General features: G+C 33.6%; 3 protein-coding genes across 19 annotated transcripts; 1 reads left to right on the top strand and 2 right to left on the bottom strand.

The window, feature by feature from the left end:
• The first annotated feature begins 438 nt into the window (after positions 1 to 438).
• Vha44 (V-type proton ATPase subunit Vha44) lies at positions 439 to 11,478 on the top strand. Of its 5 annotated transcripts, XM_076428139.1 has the most exons (10): positions 439 to 562; positions 660 to 838; positions 2,025 to 2,346; positions 4,416 to 5,000; positions 8,322 to 8,508; positions 8,714 to 8,812; positions 8,893 to 9,101; positions 9,168 to 9,312; positions 9,388 to 9,532; positions 9,612 to 11,478. In XM_076428139.1, the coding sequence occupies exons 3-10, from the start codon at positions 2,061 to 2,063 to the stop codon at positions 9,705 to 9,707; spliced, it is 1,752 nt and encodes a 583-aa protein (XP_076284254.1). In that variant the 5' UTR covers positions 439 to 562; positions 660 to 838; positions 2,025 to 2,060; the 3' UTR covers positions 9,708 to 11,478. The 5 variants fall into 5 exon arrangements, with proteins under 5 accessions (XP_076284254.1, XP_076284258.1, XP_076284256.1 ...); XM_076428141.1 differs by lacking the exons at positions 439 to 562; positions 660 to 838 and adding an exon at positions 869 to 1,631; XM_076428140.1 differs by lacking the exons at positions 439 to 562; positions 660 to 838 and adding an exon at positions 1,623 to 1,764.
• LOC143210887 (S-methyl-5'-thioadenosine phosphorylase) lies at positions 3,577 to 13,722 on the bottom strand. 4 transcript variants are annotated; one of them, XM_076428147.1, is made up of 6 exons: positions 13,344 to 13,722; positions 12,960 to 13,120; positions 12,254 to 12,474; positions 11,979 to 12,181; positions 11,679 to 11,888; positions 3,577 to 5,498 (listed from the first exon to the last, which is right to left on the bottom strand). In XM_076428147.1, the coding sequence occupies exons 1-6, from the start codon at positions 13,362 to 13,364 to the stop codon at positions 5,382 to 5,384; spliced, it is 933 nt and encodes a 310-aa protein (XP_076284262.1). In that variant the 5' UTR covers positions 13,365 to 13,722; the 3' UTR covers positions 3,577 to 5,381. The 4 variants fall into 4 exon arrangements, with proteins under 4 accessions (XP_076284262.1, XP_076284261.1, XP_076284264.1 ...); XM_076428146.1 differs by having other exon boundaries at positions 13,247 to 13,377; XM_076428149.1 differs by lacking the exon at positions 3,577 to 5,498 and adding an exon at positions 11,444 to 11,620 and having other exon boundaries at positions 13,344 to 13,717.
• A 327-nt stretch (positions 13,723 to 14,049) lies between these two features.
• On the bottom strand, positions 14,050 to 17,517 carry Hat1 (histone acetyltransferase 1). 10 transcript variants are annotated; one of them, XM_076427139.1, is made up of 7 exons: positions 17,357 to 17,517; positions 16,738 to 16,892; positions 16,340 to 16,513; positions 16,100 to 16,256; positions 15,817 to 16,031; positions 15,423 to 15,574; positions 14,050 to 15,348 (listed from the first exon to the last, which is right to left on the bottom strand). In XM_076427139.1, exons 2-7 carry the CDS (start codon positions 16,784 to 16,786, stop codon positions 15,055 to 15,057), a joined length of 1,041 nt encoding a protein of 346 aa, XP_076283254.1. In that variant the 5' UTR covers positions 16,787 to 16,892; positions 17,357 to 17,517; the 3' UTR covers positions 14,050 to 15,054. The 10 variants fall into 10 exon arrangements, with proteins under 10 accessions (XP_076283254.1, XP_076283252.1, XP_076283257.1 ...); XM_076427137.1 differs by having other exon boundaries at positions 16,738 to 16,887; XM_076427142.1 differs by having other exon boundaries at positions 16,738 to 16,887; positions 17,413 to 17,503.
• Positions 17,518 to 20,786: the final 3,269 nt, after the last annotated feature.

The raw sequence follows: 20,786 nt of genomic DNA, 5'->3' as shown, positions 1-20,786 counted from the left end.
TTGCCAGGACCAATTTACAATACGCTTGCGCACGCAAGTTTCTGCGCCATGAACATAGACGACATCTTATGGACATATTTGTGTTGTACTATTTAAACTTCTTTATATCTTCACAAAGTAAATATAAAATTTGTATTGAGCGTGTACAAACATTCAGTGTTATTTGATTAATTTAATTCACGATATCTTATAATATATATTTGTTAAAAATCGTTTTCTACTGTACTGCATTTCAAATATTCCCGCGCTTTTCAAAGTTTGCAATTTGTCGCATCAGTCTTGAAGCAGTCTTGAAGCAATAAAGAAGCGGCAATGTTGCTATTATATGTTTTATGTCAAGGTCACTCAATCTATATACATAGAGACCGAATAACAAAGATTGTGGTGTTTGAAAAATGAAAATCAGTATTGCCAACCTCTCTTTTCTAATTAGACAGTTTTGCGAAGGGCGCATTTTACACCATATTTGTGGAAGAAATACGCGTAGCACTCGACAATTAGTTTTTCTAATAAGCATGCGACGAGTAACGGGACCAATGAAATTGAATTTAACATTACAATCGTAAGTTGCAATGTGTATATATTGCAACGCGTGTAGTGGCAATAATGCGTAATTGTTGCAGATGGATTCCGAGTCAGCTGATGATGCTCCGTTTCAGTTTGTTTTAGTTGCCGGGCGGGTCGTAAGGCAGCAGCACACAATTGTCATCACGTGAGGTCGCAATGGTTTCTGATAGTTTCGGCGACGAGTGATTTAGAACAGCGAATGTTTTGAATTTCTTGAGAAATTCAAGCATCTGCCGCGTTCTCCGAGCAAAGGTGCAACACAAGATATCTCGTAAGTGGAAACGATTTAATTTTTTCCGTGATAGACGAAACTGATACCGAGACGAATTTTTTTTTCTTCTCAAGTGGTAAAGAATCATTAATTTATGTGTTGCCATTAGAAGGTGTCGAAAGTTTCTGTCAAGACTTTCTAGACACATGCATTTCGCGAATGTTAAACGCGATAATTCGTCACGTCATGTGGCATCGAACATCCGTATAATTCAGAAAGCGAACGTGTGACGTATTTGAAAGGAGGAGCAACCGCGTTATCGATTTTACCAGGGGTTTATTAACGGACGCCATTAAATCGTTTTGATAATAAAGCCCAACATTGTAGTTAATGCCCTCGTATGGCTTACGACAATTCAAGGGCATCCGTTTTCGTATGCAATTTTCTGCACACTTGTCACTTGCCTATATCGATCACTATGCAAGTTAAGCGCGCCATTCGTGCACTAACTATATGTCACGTGGAAAGCGCGCCTAATTACATAATATCATTGTCGGAAGAAATACACTGTGCCACACCCCCTTCTTTTATTGAACTTTTCACGAATTCACGGACTTTCCGTGGAAGCCCTTAGCATCCCATATTTTAGGTTATTGATTGCTTCATGTGTAAATAGACGTCAATAATCAGTGGATGAATGACTACAGGTTTATACAGTTATTTGTCATCGATATAATAACATGGATCGACAAGGTGAAGCAGGTGGTTGTTGGCGAAACGTCAGTTTTATTAGTTCAAAAACAATTTTTCCTCTTTGAAAATGATTATCGATCCGCAGGAATATATCGTAATGGTAATGCAAGTTTCATCGACATATGTCAAGTGTTAGGTGTAGTTGTATATTGTAAAAAAGAAATCGTCAGTAATAAAATGTAATAATATGAAAATGTAATTATCGAAAATTTCACCGATAACAAGATTGTTCGGTAATAATTCGTCTTTTGTTATTATTATTTTATGCATTAGTTTATGCATTTATGACAAAAATGAGCAGGTGCAATTTAAGAAATTAGAAGACAATTAATAGTATTAATGTATTATTTCCACTACATTAAAATGATTAGCGAACAATATAAATTTATACTTAGCTCCTGTGTCTTGCAATTGATGCACAAACTTTTGATTTTGCATAAAGATCCACAGTCTGATTGTTATTTATGATATAAAATATTGTATACCATTTCAGAGATACTAAGATATTTATCTAGAAATATCATTCAAAATGACGGAATATTGGTTGATATCGGCACCAGGAGACGAAACGTGTCAGGAGACATGGGAAATCATGAACAATTTAACATCCAAACAACATTCTTTATCGGTTAACTTCAAATTCCATATCCCGGACTTAAAAGTTGGAACGTTGGACCAGCTGGTGGGTTTGTCGGATGACTTGGGAAAGCTTGACATCTACGTGGAACAAGTTACTCGCAAGGTGGCAACATATTTGGGAGAGGTCCTAGAAGATAAAAGAGACAAACTGCAAGAGAATCTAATGGCCAACAATAGTGAGTATAAAAGTGTTGTGCTTGTAAATTTAGAACTTGCTCTTTAATTTATATTTGCATCTATTCTCTGGTAAAAGAGAATAGATCGTTTAAACATTCAGGGGTCCAAAATTATTTAATTGCATACTTTTATTACATACAAATGCTAAATATAAATTTGATAAATTACCGTATTAAGGATAATACTTTTTGGGCCCTTGCAGACAGGTATCGATCGATTTTTTGTGTAAGATGTTATAACAAAGCATAATATCGGTTGGCAGAAAAACATCAGTGAATACTATACACAACACAAAACATACACACTGTTTAGAATTTTTCTTTAATGAAGATCTCTTAAATATTTATTAGTTGATTTATTAAGATTTTTCATTTATTCATTGAAAATAATGATAGCACGACTTTAGAGTCTTTTGGCCCTTATTCTCCTGAATACCCTACATTAATAGATCAATTAGGTGTAAATGAAATTTTGTCTGTGTATGCTAAATATAATATACGAGCGATCGCATTTTTCTGTGACTATGTTTAAACAGATTCATATTCTGTTTGACTTTTAATCGAGAGTAATATGCAGGCAAAATATTTGTGGCTATAGCACATAGTAACTAACATCCATAAATATGATGTGCACCATTTTAAAATCAATTCAATCTTCTTACCATTGTACTCGAAGTACAACAAAATTGATCTTATTGAAATTCGTATTTTAATACTCAGTTTTTAAAAGACACGATGCAGATTTATAATTGAATTAAGTGAGCACTTTGATCGTAGGATTTGATAAAGTTGATTAATTATGTGAAATAGAACAATGGTACACATTGTATTCCGCCATATAATTTATATATCTGTAGAATGCTTATTATTCTAATTGGTTTAGAAGTCATATCATTTATTACTTACTATGAATAAGTTTTCATATTTGTGGTGTTGCTTGGCTTGCTTCATTTAATTTGGACCACATTAACCCTGTTTCCCTACCTTACTTATTATTTTATTAACAAATGCTCATACATGTGCACCATCAAGGATGTTGTATAATGCTACAAAAAACATTTCAAGACAGAAAATGCCGTATTGTGTGCTAAGATAGAAGAGAAATTTCAGTAATCTTGTACATGGAAATCTGGAAATACAGACGATACCTTGTTATATGAGAAACGTATAAAGGACGCAAGGAGTCGCTTGGGTTACTGTGGTCACCAAGCTCTAATTAGTTATTACAAGGATTCTGTTTCTTTTCTCTTTAGTTTGATTATGTACTATTTTCCCCTTTAGCATTATTGATCATTTGCAACTTTAAGTTATAATCATTGCATATCATTTGCTCGTACAGTTTCCGGTTCTCTTTTTTTCCTTTTTGTTTTTTTTGATTCTGTACTGTTTCGTATTATTTTCTCGTTATTCTATCTTAGTTTCTTGATTTAGTTACATCGGAGTATTTAACGCAAAATTTATTTCATAGTACAGATATAAATAGAGTATATTCGAATACTTCAATAAAATAATTAATACCATGATTCCAAGATACACATATGTTATATTTTCTTGAACGCAGTTATTCCGATATACAATACGTAATAATTAGACAACAGATTTGATGCATTTATGACAAAAATGGGTTGATGTTATTTAAAACAGTAAAAACGTTATAGTTTAAAACAGTAAAATGTTATATTTAATTTATTACAATTGTTGAAGACAGGAAGAACTTTTTATATGGTTCCTGCATCTTGTAAGTGATAAAGAAAATTTTTATTTTGCATAAAGCAGTCTAGTAATAGTATATAATACATACCATAATATCAATGTGGGTAGTAGTTATTAGAATTGGATTACAAGAATGACTTATAATTAAGCATTATTATAATACATCCATTGACTCTTGATCAGGATATATAGATTTCGATACGCTAAATACTCCACGTTATTATTTTTTTTTCTTTGAGTTATTTTGATTGAGTTTCGACAGCATTGTCGTTAGGCATTTGCGTAGGACGCAATAATAGTTGAACGAGACGTAAGAAAAAATCGCGCGGAGATTGGGACTGGGCTGTAATGGATAGGTCAAACGTCAATGGATGGGGAGAGCTCGAGCCCCGAAGGGGGCCCGGACACCCCGCCAAACACCCCCGTCACCCCATCACACAAGACTTCGAAGGAGCACCACAGGCAGTGGAAGGAATCGGAGAAATGCGAACCAGATCCGGCCGCCTGTTTAGGTCAGCATCATCACCAGCGTCACCATCATCATCATGATCATCATCATAGCCATAAACATCATAATCATTCCTCCGATTTCGACAAGAAATCATCACACAGTCCTCAAGGCATCTGTGATGTTCGATCATCGAACGATCCTCTGTCAGTATATTCATGCTACCATGCGCATTGGTGCTCCGCTTCAACCTCTTCCACACCAATCCCTAGTCCTACCCCCACAAGTCCCAGCCTTTCCCTTTCATCAAACTGTAGCAGTGAAGGAGAGACCAGATGGAAGTCGACGACACGTCACCGGACTACTGAGAAAGCGGATCGGTGTACCTCCAATCGCAAATCGCTTGGCTATGACAACGACGACGAAGACGATGCGGACCAAAACAGCGACCACGACCAAGACCAAGACCATAGCGGCAATTTGCCCAATCCAGGTACCCGTCCTACCACCGCCAGGTCAACCCGTCGAACCTTTTTCCCCAAACATAGCTGCGAGACTTGTTCAAACCTATTTTTCCTGTGCACCTCGTGATTCGCCCGTTTAGCGACCGATTCTTGTCTTGTCTTATCTCCTTTGGAGGTAGATATAGGAGAGAAAGAAAGTAAGAGAGAGAGCGAGAGAGAGAGAGAAAGAGAGAGGTTGTCATTTCATGGTATTCTAGTTTTGTAAACGACGATCTTCGCATGCAGCTTTAACTTTAGGGACAAGAAGAAGAAAGAGAAACAATATAATGTCGAACTCCAAGTCTATTCGATTAACAATATCGTGTACAATGAAAGTATCTTCATGATCCTAGTGCGCATTTCCTTCAATGTCAATTTTGCACAGCTGCACTACATATGCAATGTTTGTAACGCTGAAATATTTTTCTGCCAAATCTTGCCTCCAATGTAATAGAGTATATTTGAGGTCTTCCTTCAATGTTAATGTGCTGTGTCAAATAAGAAAGCATTGCTTATTATACATATTATTTTTTGTTTCGTCACTGTAAGTAACTTCTCCACACATTTTTTGTGACTATTAAATTTGCATTGTTTGAAGAACACAACTGTTTCGTATTGGTGATTATAAGTATACATATATAACGTATTTGTAAATACTTATTATATACATATTTCAATGATGTGCCGAAAAAGAGGAAGGGAACACTTTCATAAAAGTCATGACAATCTCTCTCCAATGCTTACAGCATACACAAAGTGAAACAGTACCAAAAAGGAAAGATACTTGGGTTAGTTTATCGAGCTTTGTGATTCTAAATCAAATACCCTAGTATGTCAAATATTTTTACGTTCTACCGCAATAATTTCCTCAATGATGTTACAGCAATATTTAATTTCTTATGCACGCAGGAATTAAAATATCGGAAGATAACAAAGACAGCTGCCCAACTTTCTAGCACATTTTAATTGCAGCAAATGTGCGTACATTCTGAAAGTTTAATTTTTCGGGAAATGCTCTAGTATGTTTTCAGTTCTTAGCTAGTTCTTTTTTACTCCTGCGTCCTTGTTGTGAAGAAATATTTCACAAAATTTTCTACAAACAAAATTAGGGAAAATTGGTCGAGTTATTTTTTTCTTTTGTGAAGTCCACTTGATGAGAAAAGATTCGTGTTCAATTAACATTTTTCGGATATTGTTCAATCAATTGTTCCAGGTGCTGTGGACGAATGAATGAACACATAGTGTATTACCTTAATAATTTTCAACCCCTTCTTTTTCATTTTAAAGCTTCTCTTTATGTTTTTATTTTCTATCTTCTTATACCATACTCTGTTTCAATTCTTCTAAAGATATATGTTTAAAAAAAATTTCTATCAATTTTAATCAAATATCAGAATAAAAAGAGAAACAATCGGTTTTTAAAATATTATTGTTTTAACATTATTTTCATTTGCTTCTATAATTTTAGTTAGACACTGTTCAAAAACTCCAAATTCTAATCGGACAATTAAGGTAAATTCATTGATCTGAAAATACTGTACGAAGTATGGTTTAAGAATCGTTGTAAAATGTGGAAATAGCAACACTACTTTATTTAATTGAATTTTGTTTTAGTATACTTTTTAGCATTCTTCCCATACCTAGCTTTCACATTGCTTTTTAACCATTACATTTTATAATTTTTCGTAGAAGGACAATACTGCACAAACTGTAATACATGTACAACATATGTATTATGGACGCTAGCACAGATTACAGATGAGACACAATTTAACAAAACAAAATTTTTAAACACTTATCGATCGGTACATGGACTTATAAGAATACTATTTCGCATGATCAGATATAGATTTTGCAGACAGTATGGTGCTCAAATACCCTTCAACACTACAAGTTACCCATTTCACAGAATACATCCTACTGATCAACTTTAATAAAGTACTTCATAAACAGTTGGCATGAAATGCTTAGATATCTTGGCTTAGCTGCATACTCTGTGTTTACGTTATTGCTCATGTTACAATATATCATTTAAGTCACTGATAGTATATACCAGATAAAACTAATATTTTTCAAATACACATATGAAATATTCGTATTACACAATATCTATAGCCATTATATTCTATGGTATTCATTTACTTATTCATAGTTCTGATGATCCAAGTGTACATGCGTATAGATGCATGCCTGAGTGCGCGAGTGTGCGTGTGTTTGTTCATTCAAAGATGTTGTAAAGCAATAGTTTTATGAAGAAACATTATTAGAACTATACGAAGTACTATGAACTACTTCAAAGTTAATTTTCTAATTATCACAGAGTTATCATAAATTTTGTTTGAATGAATATTTTGAAAGACAAGTTTACTTTTCCAAAATATTAATAATGTATTTTTACAACCATTTAGTGGTTGATTCATTCAAACGTGATTTACGAGTAATTCTTCTAACTCTTACAATTAATTATTAATAAACAAATAAATATATATTTATATATTACTAACATGCATTATTATTATTATTATTATTAAGTATAAATAATCGAATGAACCAGAAGCCAATTTAAATAGATATTTATGAAAATAATATTATGAATTAGGAAGCCACATCTATTAATATGAAACGATTCTCATAATTAAGAAACAATGCATTGACGACATTAAATGCTTCTATACACTAATGTTTGCATGCTGTATTTTGTTAATGTTTCGCTTATTTTTGTAATGCTAATAATTTTAGTAAGGAGCGTACTAGAATCAAGAGAAATCAGTTTAGTAGAAACAGTCTTTCTCTGTTATCTCATTGTTATCAATACTCTCCTTATCACAGAGTCAGTCTGAGAATTGTTTTATTTATAATCCAATTAAGATTAGTTTAATTAGAATACATATTCATATGCAATAAATATATTGTACACACGCATGTAAATAAAAAGCAAACTTACGATTAATAAATTTTTAAAACAGAATAAATTTTGTAGTACAAAAGCATATTTTCATTTGGAAATAGAATAAGTTATGCTCACTATTTTACATGGTATACCGTCTATGCGTTTGTACAATATATTTTGTGATTCAACAGAGCTTTGTCATTCTCGGCTTCTAAACTTGTTTCAATCATTATTAAAGATATAATGGATATTGCATTTGTGAGCACATTCTAAGCACTTAGTATTACATATGATTTAAACATTGCATGTTACTTATGATACCATATGTTCAGAATTTTGCAAGCTCTGTTCGAATATGTTATAGAAACTGAAACACATGTTGCTCCACGAAATGATTACTATAATATTTTAAATTTACTAGGTGATCTACCGTCATATATAACTCGGTTCCAGTGGGATATGGCGAAATATCCTATTAAACAATCCCTGAGAAATATCGCCGATATTATCAGTAAACAAGTGGGTCAAATCGATGCAGATCTCAAAACTAAATCTACAACATATAACAACCTGAAAGGCAATTTACAAAATCTTGAAAAGAAACAAACGTGAGTATTAGAAGTATGTTATATATGTCACAGCTAATTTTATTGTCATTTGAAGTACTGTTTGCGCCTCACATGAAGATCCGTGAAAGGAATCAGCTCTGCATTCCTTTCACGGAACTTCTTGTAAGGTACGCAGAGTAATTGTATCATCGCTCTAAATTTTATACTATTCATATAGTAATCATAAGTAATTACTATTACACAGAGGAAGTTTATTAACAAGAAATTTGGCTGACTTAGTTAAAAAGGAACACTTCATCTTGGACAGTGAATATTTAACTACGTTACTTGTAATTGTGCCAAGGTAAATACACTTACTTTCTTTAATGTACTTATCCATTGTTTAGATATTTACAAATACACTTCTATATGTGCATATTTCAGAGCGAGCTTCCAGGAATGGTACGGTGGATACGAAAAACTAACAGATATGATAGTTCCACGTAGTACACAACTTATTACTCAGGATGCTGAGTATGGTTTATTTACCGTCAGCTTATTCAAAAAAGTTATTGAAGAATTCAAGTTACACGCTCGTGAGAAGAAATTCATCGTTCGAGATTTTACGTACAACGAAGAGGAGTTAGCAGCAGGTAATTGTTATTCTAATAGAAATTCTTATACTTTTGTACATATGAATTAATTAAAATATATTTTAGGGAAAAATGAAATTACAAAGTTGGTAACTGATAAAAAGAAACAGTTCGGACCTCTTGTACGTTGGTTAAAAGTCAATTTCAGTGAATGTTTTTGTGCATGGATTCATGTTAAAGCATTGCGTGTATTTGTGGAGTCTGTTCTGAGGTAGTGTTTCATTTAATACCTAATCACATGAGTCTTTCAAGCGTACGCGTACTGATTAGAATAATAATTGAACAGGTACGGGTTACCTGTGAATTTCCAAGCAATTTTGTTGCACCCGCACAAAAAGTGTGCAAGGCGACTACGTGATGTTCTTAATCAGCTCTATGCTCACTTAGACTCCTCTGCTACAGGATCTTCTGCTTCGCAAGGAAATCAAGAAGTACGTTGTACTTTTACATCATTGTAAAATAATACATTTGAAACTAATTAATTTTTATTGTATTCGTATGTTCAAGCAGAGCATGGAAATAGCTGGATTAGGTTTTGGCCAAAATGACTACTACCCCTATGTGTATTATAAAATCAATGTAGATATGGTCGACAGTAAGGTTTAATCATCAAAGATGAGCCTATTTTCCGTCTATGTTTTAAATATTTTTTTTTCATTTACATAACATACTTCTATAACTCCAGGTACTTAACAACAGGTGCGTACAAAAGTTTCTCTCTTTAATTGTATAAATTATGATTTCAGCATTTCGAACTTTATAGTAATTTGGATTATCATGTTATCGTAATTGTCATCGGTTCACTTCCAGGAGTAGACCAAATGTTTACCCAAAGTATAATGATATTTTTATAGTGCATCAAAATCCTGGAGAGATGTATGGTCTATGATGTTAGTTCAATATAAACTGTGCATAATAGATTGTGCAATCGTTTGAATAAATTCCAGTAAAGATATTTCAATACCGCATAACAAAAATTCTTTTTTTTTCGAATATAATAGATTTGTATTCGATTAAGTAACTGGCATTATTACAAATTGTGCTTTGAAAATTTCTGTTGTTTATAATAAAACAGAAACCACGTATTCCCTTCTAATACCTATATAAGTTGATTCGTGAACTTTTCCATAATTAAATATAGCACAACCTATTTTACATGGTATTACAACAACAAACAAAAAAAATGAGTATCGTGCCAGAATAAAAATTCTGTAATGTATAACTGTATTATGTTATGTATTATCTACAAAGTTAAGGACATTGTGAATATTGTTATGAAAAAAATGCATCTTGTTATAAAAGCATATATATAAAACATACAACTGAACAAAGTGATGCTGAATCGCCTTCATTCAAAGTCTTTATTGTATATTACACATGTTACAATGCAACTAAACAATACAATTTTTTGGTAATATACGTTCCCAATTTACTGGATATTAATTATACAAATAGTATTTATTAGAAATTATGGATTTGCAAAATCTTAGTTAAATTGTGAAGTATTATTACTATAATTTAACGATACATAAACATGATTACGATTAAGAAACTAAATTGAAATTGAATAAATACTGGTGTGAAGAAGGCAGCACAAAAGTAAAGTGAATATTGAGGAAATCATTTATCGAATGATTGAATAAGTTGTACTGTAAATGCTTTGTGTATAGAAAATGTACTATGCATATTACTTTAAGTATCATTTACCCTCGTTTCTTTGAAAATGATACTTTAATTGATGGGCATAAATTAAAAGCATACGTTTGAACACACTCGCAGGTTTAATCTGTACATACGTTTTAGAAATAGAACGGGTACCAACTAGGATAAATTATTATTCCACTTTTATGCAAATTGATTGTATCTGTGGCAATTAATTTTTCTCCAGTTAAAAAACTTTCCTTTTAATGTTTAGCTACGATCGGTGCTTCAAGACGCAACTATATTCGTATATCGTATTGTTGGCGACAAATTGTTAACGTAGAAATAAAGTTTTATCGTCTCTAATTGAAAATTTGTACAAAAATAGAGTTTCCTATGTGTTATGTGATGAACATATTATATGTTTAAGAGAACCGTTAAATGTATCATACTGATAATTCTGAGTAATGTATTATTTTATATACCTTAAAAATCAATTACAATATTATATTTCAGTTATAGCAACGACAATACCTAACCGAATGATAAATGTATTTGATCCATGAATAAATGAATTCTTACTTGCGATCAAAAAAATAACACTGTTGCCGCTTGTAGATATATATTGAACAAAAATCGTCAATCGATTGACTTGCTTTTATTAACTGTATAGAGAAATAGTATTAAATAATAAAGCCAAGTTTCGTTGTCGCATTATTTATTAAATATTATAAATGTACATATAATATGTTCCCACAACCTTTAATTTAACTTACAAGTTATAATTCTCAATTGAAATTCTAAGTTGTAAGTCTTTCTTGCGATTGGAATCATAAGAAGAATGTTTACGAAGAAACATTACTACTTTCGCGCAGTTCCTGAAATACAAAATCATGTATAATTTAATACTTTTATTCGCCTATATGGCTTAGTTACCTTTAAATCATCGATCTCTTTGTCCCAATTCTTTTCACCGATAACTTTGATTGTTCCTATAAGCAGATTTTTCACCTTATCAACATTCTTTTTAAATACCTCCACTACATCTGCCGCATGGACTTTATCTTCGCAGTCTCTCCAACAATCATAATCTGTTGCCATTGCAACAAGTCCGTACAGTAGTCCTGCTTCTTTAGCCAGGTGTACCTAATTCAATCGTTGAAAATTGTCTAAATTGAGATATTGAGAATTGAAAAATGTCTTCTCTAAAAATTGTTGCTATGTTTGACAAAATACCTCTGGACATGTAGTCATACCGATCAAATCTCCACCCCAGATACGCATCGCATTACTTTCAGCTTTCGAGGAGAAACGTGGTCCTTCTATCACTACTACTGTTCCTCCACACCTAATATCGTAGTTTAAGTCTTTACCAACTTGGTATAATATTTTCGATGTCTCTGGGTGAAAAGCTGGTTCCATGGGAATGTGACATACACCTATAATTAAACATTGTACAACCTCTGTTAACAAATGGCTTGTAAATAAAATTGGAAAAGCATAAAAATTACCCGCATATTTAGACGAAGTATTATCGTAAAAAGTCACATTTCTTTTTGTTGTCCTATCTATGAAACTGTCTGGAACAACTAATTGCCCTTTGGGAATGGATTCTTGCAGTGAACCGCATGCTGCGGATGCGAGTATGTGAGTGCATCCAGCTAATTTTAAAGCTTCGATATTTGCACGATAATTGACTGCAGTGGGATTCAGTCTGTGACCTGGACCATGCCTGTTGTTATTAAGGAATTATTAAAAACCAATTTCAAATTGACAAATGGTGATATCAAAAGTGTTAGTTTTACTCGATATAATTTTGTTAGAGTGAAGGTATCAGTTACCGTGCCCCACCAGGTTATCGGACAGGAAACAAACTTTTTAGAAATTAATAAAAATAACAAGTACCTAGTATTATTTTATTTTGAAAAATAAAATTGACGTTTCCCCTTTGTATACAAATCAAGAGTGTTACAATATTTTTTGTTTAAGATATAGAAAACATTATTATAGATTATAGAAAATGCTATGGCATAAAAGAAAATGAATTAATTAATTTGTTATCAGAAATTTCTTGTGTCCGATAAATAGAACTAAAACTTTGGATTAAAACTTTGTTAATATTTGACGATACAGAAGAAAGAAAGTAATGCAAAATAAATTATAGAACTATTATACAACTATACATTCCATTGCTTTCGTAGATAAATATAATATTACCTTGACAATAATACTACGTCCACACCTTGAATCTTTCCCTGATAAAGATCACTGGAAGGCAATCCAAACTCATTTTTCACGCTCTCCCGAGTAAGTACAGTACGCTCACTGAGGATTTCTTCTTGGGGATTCTCCAAACCAGAACCGCCAATTATTCCAATCTATAAATTTCAATTAAATAAACTTCTACGAACATGCTAATGTCTTTAATATAATAAGAAAATAGCGTGACACATGTCACGTGCAACAAGTAATGTGGATAAATGAAATTTAAAAACTTTGCGTACCTTACTTGCGTATCTACTTGTACACTTTACAACGTACCTTTTATAAGATAAATGAAACATGCTGCTACATAAATTATATTACAAAAAACAATCGTACCTTGACCTTGTATTTAGCCATTTTGAAATTTTCCTTAGCGGCAGTGTCGCCAGAAACAACCAAATCAAAACTAAATAGTTGTTTGCTGTTTTTTCCTCTCCTCCTTTAACTTTTAACCCTTCTCCTTCCACTTCCACTCCACTACCCCATTCCAGCAAATTCCAGCACCATGAGCAATGTGGCAATAGCACAGACGAATAGTATTTACATGTACATATTTACACGTGTATTACAACATTTATGGAGTTTGCGTAAATATCTCAATAATTTCTAACTGTAACAATTTTCAGTAAATTCTGTCAGAGAAATTAATTGGTTATTATTTATTCCCTGACACATTATATTTACATTTATTGAAGAAAAATCAAGAGTACTGGATATTCATTACAGCAGCAAATGATTCGTGCCGCTTTCCCCATAATACGCAATGCAAATTCCGGCACGAATTATTTGCTCTTCTTAAACGTCCGTACAGCTCCACTTCATGCAGCGGCCAAACGCTCAAACTGTTAGCCAAATTTAGTTGCGAAGGTTCTCGGTCGGTAACGTTTGGCTAACAGTTTGAGCGTTTTGCCGCTGCATGAAGTGGCGTTGTACGGACGTTTAGGAAGAGCAAATAATTCATGCCGGAATTTCCATTGCGTCTTATGGGAAAAGCGGCACGAATCATTTGCTGCTGTAATGAATATCCAATATTTATCATTTTGCATGAATGAATAATCTTTATTGTACAATACAGACATAGAGGGTTCTCCAGTAGACACCCATACATTTTTTTAGCCTTTGAATTTAACAATTTCATTGAATATTTAACCATCCACGGTCACCTGTCAATAACGCGGTTCAAGTTTAATTATATAGATCTCTGCATTTATTTCAGTGCATCACTATATCACTATCACTATACATAGGATCGGGAAGAAACTGGATAAGCGCTGTATTAATGATAACTGGCGCAGTGTATTAAAAATTTCTGCAACTGTGTGTAACGTAAATTGCGCACAGTTTTGTGCGTATTTCGCATTATATGAGAATATAATTTTTATTGTGAAACCGATGCTATTTTATTATACTTTTATGCTTACATTGTTTTTCGAAACATTTATTTTGGTATAGTAACAAAATTACAAAAGAAATTATTAAAAGTATGTATCTCATTCGCTTGATTTCATTGCATTACAAACATATTAAATATTCGTTCGAGTAAAAAAACAATATACAATGTATACGTTTAATATTCAGTATTAAACCGAAAGAAATTAACCAATTATTATGTTATATATTAATATATTACGACACTAGAGAGAGAGAGAGAGAGACCTGGCGTCTAAATCTGCTGGCAATCTAGGATGGGAGTACTAGCTAGTTCGTTACATAATTTACTTGTTCGTTGCATACTGCCTAAGATGCACAAAATCTTCAATTTGTTCAAAATATAAATAAGACTTAATGAGCTGTTCATTTTCATTTCGATGATATATAAATATATAAACTTTGGCGCGATAAAGTGACATCATAAAAATATGTAACTTACACGAGTACTCTATTTTACGAAGTATTTTTCCATTGAAAATTATATAATAAAAAAAACCCTTATTGAGTCAATAAAAGAGTACTTCGACTTAAGATTCTTTGAAACAGTATTAATCGATTTGTATGATATACAAATCAATGGGACGTAATGGGAAACAGAATATGAAAATATCGAATTTCAAAGTTCTTCCGCATCTTCCAATCGCTTGATTACTTTCTTATACTCCTCTTCTAAGCTTCTATATTCTTTTTCAAGAGTTTGCAAACGTTGCTCCGATGTAGGTAACGTGATATTTGATTTCTTATCAATGTTTTTCAGTGCGCACTCCAACTTTCTCAAATCATTCTGTTCACGTTTGTATGGAATATTCAATCTCTTTTTTACATCTAGTCTATACTCACGATATTCATTCTCGTTTGATAAATCGGTCGTGCGTAATCTCAAAATTTCATATACTCTACGAGCTTGTCTCTAGAAAATATATTCTTTATTATAGACCTATATAAAAAACGAAGCGTATCAATGCCTATTTTAATTATTACTACCTTATTGATCTTGAATTTCTCTTTCGCTTCCATAGCCATCGTTTTATTAAACCCTTGAAGCAGACATTCGCGTGAGAAACTAGGCAACGTGCTGCAGTTTATTGCGTCCACGTAATCTCTTAATCGTTGGAAAGTCACTGATGGGTCCTCAACTACAAAAATGATGACAATGCCTTACCAAAATGAACTAGTTTTACTGAAACCAAATTAATTGATCAGGCCTAGCTTTTGCTTGGCTTTTCTTCAATTTTAAACACAGATTAAGCACAGAAACAAGACCATCGTGTACGAAGAAATATCGAATGAGCTATGTTCTCGATCACAACGGTAAGACAGGGGAAATATTTGATGTATATAGTCCACAATAATTATTAACCATCATGTACTCGTTTACCTGTTATATCCTTGACTTGATTTCTTCCTATATATTCGCGATAAATCGCATGTAACAAATGAGTACCAAGACCCATATTTTGAAATGGTGGTAATATTAGAACTTGAGCTATACGGGGTCTAGTATGGTGTGGATACGCGTAATATTGATACACAGTAGCGAAGCCAGTAGTTGCGTAGCGAACTGTTCCATGCGCCGAATGATACTTTTCAAATCTATTTAAAGAAACAAGATTATTAAGTATGTACTTAACGAGCTAAAGACAAATTGGAACCGATCTTACATGTTAAAGTAATGCCACCGATCGTCATCTATGTCTATAAAATTAGCAGCATCTATATACCAAAGAACAAATGTTTGTAGACGTTGATGATATTCCTTGAATCCTTTGTAAGTCATATCAGCTTTGTATACTTCAAATTTTCTAGTACATCCTTCATCTGTATATACACATAAATATATGTATACATATATTAGTTTATTCTCTGTAATTTTTCAGATTTAAACAAAGAAGAGTAATTACCATCGATGGAAAACGAATGCAGCATTTCTCCGTGAGGTCTAAACGTATCGTCTTTCTCCAGAGATTTTATAAACGAATCTAAGTTATCGTATACTTTCGGCGCGAGTTTCTCCACAATTTTTGGTAGCACTTCGTCAGCTTCGACTCCTTCGCAAATTGATTTGTTTACTTTCTCTGAATAAGTCATACCCAAATAAGTTTCTAAGCAACCTGCCGAGTAGTATAGCTTCACTCTAAGATCCCGGTAACCAAATATAGATTCACTGACAAATAAAATGAATAATCAAGAAAATAATTAATAAAGCAAGTCGATCAATATAATATGTATAATGTAATTAATGCTGGCGTCAAGTGTATTCTTGGAAATATTTGATTTAATAATTATATTTCAAACAAACCTGTCACCGAATACTTGATGAGACATTTCTGGTTTAAACGTGGTTTCATCGTCTTCTAAATCTTCCATAATACGGACCAACTTGAATTCCAAGGCATCGTTGCTACTTACGACTAAAGCTTTTAAGCGTGCTGTAGCTGGATCTTCCATTCTACGCTGACAACAAAACGAAGATTACATTCATGATTTAAACAATTTCTTTAAAACATTCTTTTCAAATTGTTGATTATTGTTTAGCCGATTCTTAGACAAACAATCAAAAATAAACATATTTCATAATTTTATTTACATTGTAGAACAGACTTCCAATCAGTTTGTATTTTACTTTGAATTATATAGATTTGACCTTGATCGATTGGAACCCCAACTTTCATAGGTTATACGTTGTCCAGTACAATATTGAGTTATTTACACATTAAATACAACATGTTCATTATCGTACAGCAAATTAAATATAAATTGTCAAAACAACAACAATTAAAATTTGATCACTCAGTTCTTTAACGTAATGTATCGATAGTATTTATTTAGTAGCATATTTAGTACATGTTGGTTTCAGTATTTTAAAAAGTTTTCGATGTTTACGTGTATTAATATTTAGTATTTCTATATTGTTATACCTGGTGACGGTATGCTTATAAATATGTTATACGTTTCAATAAATATCACTTATTACTTTCTTTTTCTTTGAATAAAACCATAAAACACCTTCGCGCCAAAAATAAAGCGGTTATTCAAGCTATAGTTACAATCCTCTTGAAGTTTAAAGATTGACTGAAGCCTGTATCAACCTGTATATTGAATCCTCGTTACCCATTGGCTAATTTCACAAAGCAACCCCCTTCCATGTAGAACACGATTCCTTTATATACCCAGCTAACCAGGCGTGCCTTGGGCAAGCCGTGCCTAGGGCACAGATCGGCAAATCATTGTCCAATCTACGCTCGGAGGTGCTCAAGTCCCGATTGGCTTAATTTTGGACGACCGTAGGACCAGGGTTTGGACATGGGCATGAGGTCGGCATCAGGTCGGCACGAATCGGCCGAATGTGCCTTTGTGGCAGCACTGTCGCACTGATGTACCGCATGCCGAATATCGTTTTACAGGTGAAACAAACAATTCCAATGCCGCTTTTGCAAAATTCACATGTTTTTCTATAAGCGAGGGTGAAACTAATATCCTAATCGCGATATGGAGCAACAAAAAATGAGTATACACATTCGGAGCTAATATCCCGTACATTACTACCGGGCCGGTATATAAGAGAAATTGGCGAAAAAAAAAATACAAATTTTATTTATTTCTCACATTTGTTATTTTTCCTAGGCTGCGGATCTTTATGCGAAATAAAAATTGTCTGCATCGATTGCAAGAGACATAATCTAAAATTTGCATTGCCGTACAATTTTCTTTACAGTTCAATTTCAACTAATTGAATACACTTATATTTTAAAGATGATAAATAAAAATGATTTTATCATCTCCGCGCGAATGGCAGTACTCGATAAGTACTGTCCATCTGATTTTTCTAGACGCCCGAGGCCAATAGAAGAATATTCAACTTTTAAAGCGACCGAGTTTCGCCAATTTCTCTTATATACCGGCCCGGTAGTAATGTACGGGATATTAGCTCCGAATGTGTATACTCATTTTTTGTTGCTCCATATCGCGATTAGGATATTAGTTTCACCCTCGCTTATAGAAAAACATGTGAATTTTGCAAAAGCGGCATTGGAATTGTTTGTTTCACCTGTAAAACGATATTCGGCATGCGGTACATCAGTGCGACAGTGCTGCCACAAAGGCACATTCGGCCGATTCGTGCCGACCTGATGCCGACCTCATGCCCATGTCCAAACTCTGGTCCTACGGTCGACACTAGCTCGGCATATGCGCGCACAGGAGGTCGACCAAATTTAGATTTTTGGTTGGCTGGGTAGCTTTTATTTCGTAGAATTTTAATTACACATTACTTGAAGCAATAATTAGAAAGATGTGTATATTTTACTGTTCAATAAAAATGTGTAACACATATACACATTCACAGTCTTTTTAAATTTACATTTATAAAAAATATGATTTCAATCAACAAATAACAAATGAACTTGAATCGATTTCAAGTTCTTATACATGTATAAGAATGTGCACGCTGTTGTATGTTGAATTAACATGAAGCACATTGCAAATTTTTATTAATCAATTTATATATACGTAATATATATATATATTTTTAAGGGAAAGAAATCATTATAGAATTAAAATACACGAAAATTTTTATATAAGATGTCAGCAGGAGAGGTGAAAAAGACAGAAGAACCATTACATTTTCATACTTATCCTTTGTGTAAGGTACATTTAACAATTCTCATAGGTTAATATTTGTCATTTTATTTTGATATTTAAATAGATATATATTATACCGTTGATGTATATTCTTCAGCACAGCGATATGTCGGAAGAAATGAAACAAGAAGTTATAGAAATCTGTGTAACTGCTACGGAAAAGTATACAGACAATTACGAACTTGCGGCTCGGTCAATTAAATATGGTTTAGATAAACGATTCGGAGGACCATTTCACGTAGCAGTTGGCGAATCGTATGCTTCTGCAGTTACATATCAAGAGAAAACATTATTATACATGTATAATGGCGGTAATGTTGCCATCCTTGTATGGAGAACAGTTTCAAATTTTTGACAAGAGTATTAAAATCATGATGTTTCATTTTAGTTGATGATGTTTTATTTTTTCAGTTTCAAATATAAGAGCCCCAGCTCTAGAATCTAGAGCCCCCATGGAGCCCCCTTACCATTTCTGTGTCGCATCTTACCGTATCGGTCGGAACTAATATTGTGGAACGGGTAAACTTCTGAAAATCAGTCAAATCGGATTCAGCTAAATTTTTGCACATAGGTTTATTTTGCATTTGAAACATGTTTCCCAAAAGGATTTTTGGAAGTTTAGCTAAAATCTGGATTCCCCGGACAAAAATCTTTCATGTTGCAATATCGCGTAGTTTGCTAGCTGACCGTTCAATTTCGATAGAGTCCGCTATCGTAGCATTTTCTGCAGAGTCGGTAATTCAGAACCGTATCAGATTATATTCAATGTCTGTACGGTTGTCAACTCTGTGGCGTGAAATAGGAACCACCCCTAAGTAAACACCCTTGAACATTCTTACCATCGTGCACGTGCTTCTCTCGTTTCCTTCGACCGAAACACGCCTCGGTTTTCCAAAGTCGACCGGACAGCAAGGAGACCCGAGCTATCATCAGGAATATGTTACAAAACACTTAACTATAATTAATCTGAACAAAAATCCACTCGATTTTATGGTAGTTGACAACGGTCGTGACCCAGAGGTCAAACGCGTTCCACCAGAGATTCAGCCGCGAAACGACTGAAGAGTAAAAAAAGAGTAAACGTGATTCGCGAAGCTATTAATTATTATCATTAATAATTATTGTAAACACGCGTTTGTGGATAGTGGAGCCGGCAAAAAGTTGCTCGACGATGCCACTGACCTTCGCATGAGCTCCAAAACAAGCGTCGTATTTAGTGATCTTCGTCCGTAAATGGTCAGAAGCCGGATGGCACCTTTAATTAAATGCTCTTCCAGCATGGCGCGTCGCATGGGCATCGATCGGATAGAGATTTCTAGGGGTGTGCGAGAACCCGAAATATCGGGAACCCGATGGTCGGGACGAGTCGAGAAGAGGTCGAGTCGGGTCGGGTCGGGTTCCCGAAAATTTCGAGAATATGACATAAGACACTCTTGAAAAGAATTCGTGATGGACAACATTCTTTCAAAATTTCGAAGACATCTAGAATAAAAAATCCGAAACTATGAATGTATTTATTAAACCGAATATAAATGATTACTGGGTTCTCGAAATTTTCGGGAATCCCGATAAATTCGAGAATCCCTATTTTTTCGGGAATCCCGATAAATTCGAGAATCTCGAAATTTTCAGGTACCCGTCCCAATCTCGAAAAAATGTCGTGTTCCCAACCCGACCCGATATTTCGGGTTCTCGCACACCCCTAGA

This window comes from Lasioglossum baleicum, chromosome 7 (assembly GCF_051020765.1).
Source record: "Lasioglossum baleicum chromosome 7, iyLasBale1, whole genome shotgun sequence".
Classification (NCBI taxonomy): domain Eukaryota; kingdom Metazoa; phylum Arthropoda; class Insecta; order Hymenoptera; family Halictidae; genus Lasioglossum; species Lasioglossum baleicum.
The sequence above is the reverse complement of the archived record's forward strand: the minus strand, read 5'-3'. Positions and strand labels throughout refer to the sequence as shown.

Coding starts and splice junctions, on each gene's coding strand:
- Vha44 (XM_076428139.1), top strand. CDS start 2,061: ATGACGGAATATTGGTTGATATCGGCACCAGGAGACGAAACGTGTCAG. Junction 2,347..4,415: donor GAATCTAATGGCCAACAATA/GTGAGTATAAAA, acceptor TGTAATGGATAG/GTCAAACGTCAATGGATGGG. Junction 9,313..9,387: donor TTTGTGGAGTCTGTTCTGAG/GTAGTGTTTCAT, acceptor ATAATTGAACAG/GTACGGGTTACCTGTGAATT.
- LOC143210887 (XM_076428146.1), bottom strand. CDS start 13,306: ATGTTTCATTTATCTTATAAAAGGTACGTTGTAAAGTGTACAAGTAGA. Junction 12,475..12,959: donor GACGTAGTATTATTGTCAAG/GTAATATTATAT, acceptor TAATAACAACAG/GCATGGTCCAGGTCACAGAC. Junction 11,889..11,978: donor GTATGACTACATGTCCAGAG/GTATTTTGTCAA, acceptor CGATTGAATTAG/GTACACCTGGCTAAAGAAGC.
- Hat1 (XM_076427133.1), bottom strand. CDS start 16,886: ATGGAAGATCCAGCTACAGCACGCTTAAAAGCTTTAGTCGTAAGTAGC. Junction 16,257..16,339: donor GCATTCGTTTTCCATCGATG/GTAATTACTCTT, acceptor GTGTATATACAG/ATGAAGGATGTACTAGAAAA. Junction 15,575..15,816: donor TCAAGTCAAGGATATAACAG/GTAAACGAGTAC, acceptor TCATTTTTGTAG/TTGAGGACCCATCAGTGACT.